Consider the following 8,767-nt stretch of genomic DNA (forward strand, 5'->3'; position numbering starts at 1 on the left):
ACAAAATTTTAACAGCCTTGGCGGACTCGGTTAGATGCCCTGCGCAAGGTATCACTGAGTATGAGTTTTGGCACGAGCCAAAGTTTTAAGAAATTCATAAGCCAAGTTGATTACTCGATTTTTTATGGATTGATTTTATTTGGTTGAAATGAGTTGAAAGGTAATGAAATTACAGTATGATGATTTATTTTAATTGTCTCAATTTACTCGACTTTAGATAGTTTAGATGGTATCTGTTTACTCACTAGGATTTTATAATCTCACCACCCTCATTTTCTCACATTTCAGGCTCGAGGAATTCCATAATTAGCTGACTTTGATAAGGACCTTCATTTGGACTCGAATCGGTAAAAGCTGTAGGTTTCCAGCTTTCGATGCATTTTGGATAGATGTGGGCCCACGTGTTACTGTAAAAGAAATTTTATGCTTTGGTTATTTGTTTTATAGGATATATGAATATAATTATCTTTTACGCTATAAGAATTATGTACCGATAGTTTTATAAAAATTATTTTACAAGAAAATAGTTTATTTTATTGAATATTTTTATTATATTCAAATGGTCAAATTTTCACTTCAAATGAACATTTTAGATACTTAATTTGTTTTTAAATCATTAAAATATTTTCTGCTTACCTACTACATTTTTAGCAAGTTTTGAGATTTTCAAAAAAAAAATGAAATGACGAAAATGCCCCTGTGAGCTAGAAAACAAAATGTTATGTTCTGATTTGGAAATGATTTGTAATCCCTTGAATTTTGATATTTGATAACAATTGCTCACCGGGGAAGTGCGAAAGCTGATACGAGAGCCTTGCGGGTTTTCGATCGACATTCGGGGTGAAGAATGTCTGTCGAGGCCTCGCGGCGGTTGTCACGGGCCCGATGGGGAGTTTCGGGTCGTGACATATTTTTAGTTTGACAAAAATACAGTCGTTCCTTGGCGTTGGCTGAGTTCCCCTTCACATGGTGGTTTGGCGTGAAGTGAACCCTAAGCTTTACCCTAGGAGATGCCCTACGCGCCTCTCCGTTCGAGGTAAGAATATAATGGAGTTTACCATGCCCCTCTAATAGGCTGGTCCACGGAACCCCCTCTGCAGTGAATAATTAATATATACTCCACCAATCAATAAAATTCATTCTAGCATGACATGGCAATTTATCGCAACCTAACCTCTCAAGGCTGAATATTCAGTACAAATAATTCTAACACAAAAATTAGTTTAGCCATTCATGCTCATATATTGTCATAAGCCATTCAATTTAAAACCATAAATTTACAACACAAGCAGGCAATCTCTAATTACTCTATTTTCAAAACTAGTATTCGATTTTTTCAGAAAATTTATAAAATTATTTTATAAAATCGCAATTTCTCCTAAAACATAGCAATTTACCATTTAAACCCATTTTTCATAAAATCACACAATTGTATAAAACTACTCTAGATAATTAAGATGATAATAAGTTCACTCACAATTTTAGGAGTCAATGTACTCCTAATCCCAGTCTCAAAGCACAATCTCTGTACTTTTACCAGTGTACTTTGCTCACCACCTATCCACAATGTACAATACATAATTCACCACATCAACGCTTGACCATTATAAAATCAATTCAAGCTCGGTATATATGCATGATATGATATACAACTTATCCGACTACCGCTTAAATGCGGTGCTGACCTAATTCGGCCTATTATCTCCAATTTAACTCCAAATCAATTCTTCTCACTTTCTACACTCCAATTATACTTAAATTACCTTAGTGACTATGAATGAGAGTCAATTTATCAGTCTCGATAGCAAATTACGAAAATACCCCTAGTGGGTAAAAATTCATATTTTTGCTCCGAAAATTCCCATTATTTTTCTGGGCTCATAATTCACCATTATTCATCATAATTCCTCAAATAAACATCAAGATCAGCAGCCAATATTCCCCTAAAAAATTTGGCCAATAATGGTAATGGAGGAAAATAAATTCTTTTCTTGTTGTTTTGTTCCTAAATATGCTAAACTAACTAAAAACACTAACATAGTCTAAAATCAAATTATTGCAACAACAATTCCTCTTCCATACCCATTTTTCAGAATTGAATTCATCATGATAATTCAATATTCAACCATGGAAATCAAGAACAAAAGCATGGGTAAGCTAGGTATCAAGGAGAATTAAAGAAATTCTAACTTACCTAGCTTGTTTCCTTGATTTCTTCACTTTTTCTTTAAATTTCCACCTAGGTTTTCTTGTTTTTCCCTTTGTTCTTCCTTTTTTCTTGTTGCTGGTTGCCTCGGCCAAATATGGTGAGAGAATTGGGGATTTCATGGGCTGATTTCTATTGAAAATAACAAAATAATCAAGCATGCCACGTGTCACATACTTATTGGCCCAATTTTTTAACTTTTTGACTCTTTCTTCTTAATTTTCCACCACAAATATTATGGTATTTATCCAATCCTACCACAATTAAAATCCCTTGGTCTTGACAAGTGCTGGGGTAAAAAATTTACCGATTTGCCCCCGAGGTGAAAAAATTACGATTTTACCCCTATACTCTGAATTATACCGAAATTAAAATTTTTCACTTCTGAACCTCAAATCATACTCCAATAAGTCAAATTATACTCCAATGAGTCAAATGGGGCCAAAAAAATCTTTTCTAAAATTTTTTTTTTCCTAGGTGGCAAATGACCATTTTGCCCCTAGATAGCAAAAATTTCGGTTTGACTCCAAATTGATACTCGAACTCCTAATTACCATATTAAACCATTCTGAGACTTTAAAATTTTTAATTTCATCGTAAATTCTCTATTTGATCTAGGTCGAGGCTTAAATCAACTTTGTTGTACCTCTAAGTACAATACCGACTTTTGTAAATTTTTCGGGACTCTCCTAGCATGCAAACATGCTATCCATCACATGTATGTCATGACAAATATTTTTATAGAGTCGGGCTTGTCATCTTCTCCCCCACTTGGATCAACCATATGATCCTTCTTCATGACTGATTTCGACATCCGGCTAAATATTAATATTTTAATATTATTTTATTCTAAAAATTTTATCTTGTCTCCTTGGTACCCAAAATACCTTATTATGCCTCACTTGACTTCCGAATCGCCTTTTATCTCACAAATTCTCCTCCGATAAAATTATTATTATTTTTTTATTATTTTCTCACTTGCGAAATATTTTATCCTTAACTACTCCTTTCATCTTTTATCACTTTTAAACATTTTAATTGACCTCAATTTGCATTCGATCAACTTTATTTATCACCATATCAAAGTATATGGTATTTCAATCTCCCCCACTTAAATAGAATTCGTCCTCGAATTCCCGTCGATGTTGCGTTATCAATCTCCTTCTATGATCCTACTCCTTGTTCCTTCTATAGGGACATTCAATTTATTCACCTCGTTCACCTTCAGTTCAATTAAATGCTTTATTTATGGCAATTATCATCCTTTGGAACTGGATCAGTAATACTTTTCACAACCATGATCTCTTATATCGAGACACTAAGCATGCCTTTATCACCATTATTAAATTTGAACCATAACTTCACCTCAATTATACTGATTTCGATCACATATCATACTTACTTATGTATACCTAATCATCATTTTATTAATTCGCTCCGTACCAAATTTCTCAACCTTGATTCATCCATCTTATACTGGTCTATACACTTCCTTTAATAGAGTTCCATTAAGAACTTAAACAATCCAAGGTTTACCTTCAAAGTCACTCATAACTTTAATCGTTCATTGCATGTCCGTTAACACTTTAGCTCACTGACCTCTCTGGACACTATTTCAAAATCTCCCAATTACTGAGAACCATTCTTCACTTTAGTTAGTAAAATTATCAATTTCATATATACATATATACATGCATTTTCAAATGTCAACATCTCTCTTTATATATAGGAATCCATGTGTTCACATGCCTTGGACTACATTCCCCCTTTATTCATCCGTATCCCAATCCTAGTTTCAATATAATAATTCTTATAGTGCATGTCAACCTTCTTATTATACTTGTGTATAACTTCATATCATTCATATCATTTCCAACCATATGTTTGAGTTTCCTTATACTATATATCATTCATCACAATGTCATCTCCATTGAATTATAATCTATTATGCGTGTATGCTTTATAATCCTATTGATGCCTCAAAGATTTATCTCAACTTGATCATTGCATCTCATGCAATACCACAATTCCTAAGAGTCATCCTTTTGTCCTTAATCATCTTTCATGCCTCTATATTACCTTGTATCTTTCTTGCATTACGATATTGATTTGTCACTTAAGACTCAAACCCATTTGAATCATGTATGCCTTAAGCATTTTCGAATTCCAATTTCCATAATATATTAGGAAAGTTTCATTATCTGACTTCATTTTCAAGGTCAACTTCTATCATCCTTTGTTCCACTCCTTCATATGAACATAACATCATTCTTCCTTAACTAATTTATAAATTGTACTTGAAATTGTAAAACTTAAAACTAGATTCTCCTCAAGTATTTTTCAATATTAATACTAATATCACTCTCAGCTTACAGCTTCCTTTTTATAATCACATAACTTAGTGCTTGCTTTAACGAGATCCAGAGCAAAACTTCTCTTGAGTATTTCCTTGGGAATATCTATCTTAAACTTATGTCTCACAGCATGTGATCCCTTAACTTGTGATTTAGCCGTTAGGCTTCTCAGCAAGTTTTAAAAATTTTACGTTTCATACTTGCTGTGTATGATTATAATCTCTTCTCAAAGATGTTTATGTATTCCTAAAACACTTAATCTTAAAGGTATATAAATACGTACTCATCCATTCAATCCCTAACTCATCTTCATAGGTTTCTAGGGTGCCACACAATTAGCCTCATGTTGTTACTAACCCTTGTCATTTTACTGTATCAAAACAGATATTACAAATTCTCGTAATGATATTCTATATAAACTGATTTTCTATACCAGTCTCGTAATTCTTCCTTCACACTTTCATTACTTGGTATCTCATCTCAATATAGTCATCTCAAGAATCTTTCAAATTTTTTTCTTTTAATTATATGCCTATATACAAGGCAATAAAGAAGTTTTTCAATTCATTTGGGTAAACATTCTCCAGAATATTTAAGACTCCCAGATAACAAAACACAATGACCAACAACCAAAATTCAATTTGTAAGCTCATTATCGTGTCACTCCCATCTTACTCATGTATCATAGGCGTGAGGTATTCGGAGCAGTATAATGTTGAACAGTCAATGCTGAAGTACTGTAGCTATTAGAAATTTTCTCATCAAAGCTATTTGTCTGCATTCAAAGTCACCACATCAATCATTCTCAACCAGTGGTTTCCCTTTTAGATATATATCATGAGTTCCATAAGTATAGGTACCTTCTATTTTCTTGTCATACACACTAAGCCAGATTAATACTTTCATCTCATGTCATCTTTTGACGTTTATCAACATTCATAAAATTCCACCTCAAAACATCCTTTCCATACAGTGTAATAAATTCATGATACATATACCACTCCACACATAAGTTGCTTACTATCTACAACTTTCCTCAAATTTATTGTCATCCCTATCCAATTATCTTCTTTGTCTTATACTCCAATAATCTTATTGACTTTCGGTATAATTAACTACGAAAACAGCTCAGCTTCCTCCTTACTTTATTCTCACAATCCTTACTGAATCAAAATTTTATATTCCCCATATTCCATAATTTAACTTCATTGGGTTATATTTGTGCCCAACTATTACCTCATAGTGTCATAACATCACTGAATAATCCCCTTCATGCTTAAATTACAATCATTAACTTAATCACATTATCCATTCCGAATGTCATTTATAACCTTATTGCTTCCTTCTATAACCTTCCTCAATAATTATATTACCAATTTATCTCTGTTATACTAAAAGATTCCCATACATATCCAATTATTTAAACTGCTATTTTACATTCCGTTCGAGTCATACAAAATAAAAGCCACTCCTAACTCCTTTACACAGGTAACTACTACATCTTCCCTTAAACGACACTTGCCTAGATTTATGACAATACAACTTCAACTAAAGTATTAAACATCTTTAGGTTCCTCATTGTCCTGATCCGGGCACATCAATGGATCCTCTTCCTCCTGAGATTTTCTCCTTTGTTCTTCAATCCAAGCTTGTTGTATTCTCCTATATTCTTCATCACTCACCGGTGCAGCATTTCTTCCACAACCGGGAGGAAAATGTCGTACACCTGACACTTTTCTAAGAGGTTTACTTGCCACTGTTACTTTCTCCTTATCCTTTTCTGGTTGTCCCCTTACATTTCTCCCACAGCCTGGTGGAAAGTGTCGGACTACTGTCACGCTCTTCCTAGAACGAATACCTCCTTCAGCTATCCTTAATTTCCCCCTTTCTTTAACATGTTCCTTAGATTTTCTCAAAAGGGAACCTCTTATGCTTACATTAATATTATTACTATCTGCACTTTTTGGACTACTCGGTTCGGGTTGCCATCGGCTCTTAGCAGTAGAATCTAGCGATCCCTCGCTAATACTATGAGAGGCGTCGGGACTACCGTCTCTCCTAGACATGGTGTATGTGTCACCAGTGCACCTCAAAACCTATATGCAATCAAATAGTAATTGTTTAATTATTTATGCATCTCAAAAATAGGTAGATTTCTATATGTAGATGCATACATTCTATTCAATCTAACCTAACTTAACTTAACTTAACTGGACTTGGGGCCACGCAGTGTCAGTGTAGATTTCTTAAAACAACCTTAAAATCAAAAACTTTAAAATCCAAAGCTTTAAAATCAAAATATCTGATCTTTAAACCATGCTCTGATACCAATCTAAATTGTCACGACCCGGAACTCCCCATCGAGCCCGTGACAACCGCCGCGAAGCCTCGACAAACATTCTTCACCCCGAATGTCGATCGAAACCTCGCAAGGCTCTCGTATCAGCTTTCGCACTTCCCCGGTGAGCAATAGTTATCAAATAATCAAAATACGAAGGATTACAAATCATTTCCAAATCATAACATAACATATATTTTTTTTTTGGCTCACAGGGGCATTTTCGTCATTTTTGTCGAAAACCTCGAAACTTGCTAAAAATGTAGTAGGTAAGCCGAAAATATATACTTAATGAAAAAAAAAAAATTAAGTATCTAAAACGTTCATTTGAAGTGAAAATTTGACCATTTGAATATGATAAAAATATTCAATAAAATAAACTATTTTCTTGTAAAATAATTTTCATAAAACTATCGGTACATAATTCTTATAGCGTAAAAGATAATTATATTCATATATACTATAAAGCAAATAACCAAAGCATAAAATTTCTTTTACAGTGACACGTAGGCCCACATCTATCCAAAATGCATCGAAAGTTGGAAACCTACAGCTTTTACCGATTTGAGTCCAAATGAAGGTCCTTGTCAAAGTCAGCTAACTATGAATTCCCCTAGCCTGAAATGTGAGGAAATGAGGGTGGTGAGATTATAAAATCCCAGTGAGTAAACAAATATCATCTAACTTATCTAAAGTCGAGTAAATAGAGACAATTAAAATAAATCATCATACTGTAATTTCATTACCTTTCAACTCATTTCAACCAAATAAAATCAATTCATATAAAAATCGAGTAATCAACTTGGCTTATGAATTTCTTAAAACTTTGGCTCGTGCCAAAACTCATACTCGGTGATACCTTGCGCAGGGCATCCAACCTAGTCCGACAAGGATGTTAAAATTTTGTATACACTTAAAATATATTTTTAGTTTGAGAAAAAAGCAGTTGTTCCTTGGCGTTGGCTGAGTTCCCCTTCACGTGGTGGTTTGCCGTGAAGTGAACCCTAAGCTTTACCCCAGAAGATACCCTAGGCACCTCTCCGTTCGAGGTAAGAATATAATGGAGTTTACCGTGCCCCTCTAATAGGCTGGTCCACGGAACACCCTCTGCAGTGAATAATTAATATATAATCCACCAATCAATAAAATTCATTCTAGCATGACATGGCAATTTATCGAAACCTAGCCTCTCAAGGCTGAATACTCAGTATAAATAATTCTAACACCAAAATCAGTTTAGCCATTCATGCTCATATATTGTCATAAGCCATTCAATTTAAAACCATAAATTTACAACACAAGCAAGCAGTCTCCAATTACTCTATTTTCAAAACCAGTATTCTATTTTTCCAGAAAATTTATACAATCATTTTATAAAATCGTAATTTCTCCTAAAACATAGCAATTTACCATTTAAACCCATTTTTCATAAAATCACACAATTGTATAAAACTACTCCAGATAATTAAGACGATAATAAGTTCACTCACAGTTCTAGGAGTCGATGTACTCCTAATCCCAATCTCCAAGCACAATTTTGTACTTTTACCAGTGTACTTTGCTCACCACCTATCCACAATGTACAATACATAATTCACCACATCAATGCTTGACCATTATAAAATCAATTCAGGCTCGGTATATATGCATAATATGATATACAACTTATCCGACTGCCGTTTAAATGCGGTGCTGACCTAATTCGGCCTATTATCTCCAATTTAACTCCAAATCAATTCTTCTCACTTTCTACACTCCAATTATACTTAAATTACCTTAGTGACTGTGAATGAGATTCAATTTATCAGTCTCGATAGCAAATTACGAAAATACCCCTAATGGGTAAAAATTCATATTTTTGCTCCGAAA

General features: G+C 33.8%; 1 protein-coding gene across 1 annotated transcript; it reads right to left on the minus strand.

Moving 5' to 3' along the window:
- Positions 1 to 5,949: 5,949 nt before the first annotated feature.
- On the minus strand, positions 5,950 to 7,457 carry LOC108663851. The gene is made up of 2 exons (XM_018129734.1): positions 7,450 to 7,457; positions 5,950 to 6,656 (listed from the first exon to the last, which is right to left on the minus strand). The coding sequence occupies exon 2, from the start codon at positions 6,624 to 6,626 to the stop codon at positions 6,117 to 6,119; it is 510 nt and encodes a 169-aa protein (XP_017985223.1). The 5' UTR covers positions 6,627 to 6,656; positions 7,450 to 7,457; the 3' UTR covers positions 5,950 to 6,116.
- Positions 7,458 to 8,767: the final 1,310 nt, after the last annotated feature.

Source organism: Theobroma cacao, unplaced genomic scaffold (assembly GCF_000208745.1).
Source record: "Theobroma cacao cultivar B97-61/B2 unplaced genomic scaffold, Criollo_cocoa_genome_V2, whole genome shotgun sequence".
NCBI classification, from domain to species: Eukaryota; Viridiplantae; Streptophyta; class Magnoliopsida; order Malvales; family Malvaceae; genus Theobroma; species Theobroma cacao.

What these genes read in the sequence shown, in the direction of transcription:
- LOC108663851 (XM_018129734.1), bottom strand. Translation starts at nt 6,626, where the DNA reads ATGTCTAGGAGAGACGGTAGTCCCGACGCCTCTCATAGTATTAGCGAG.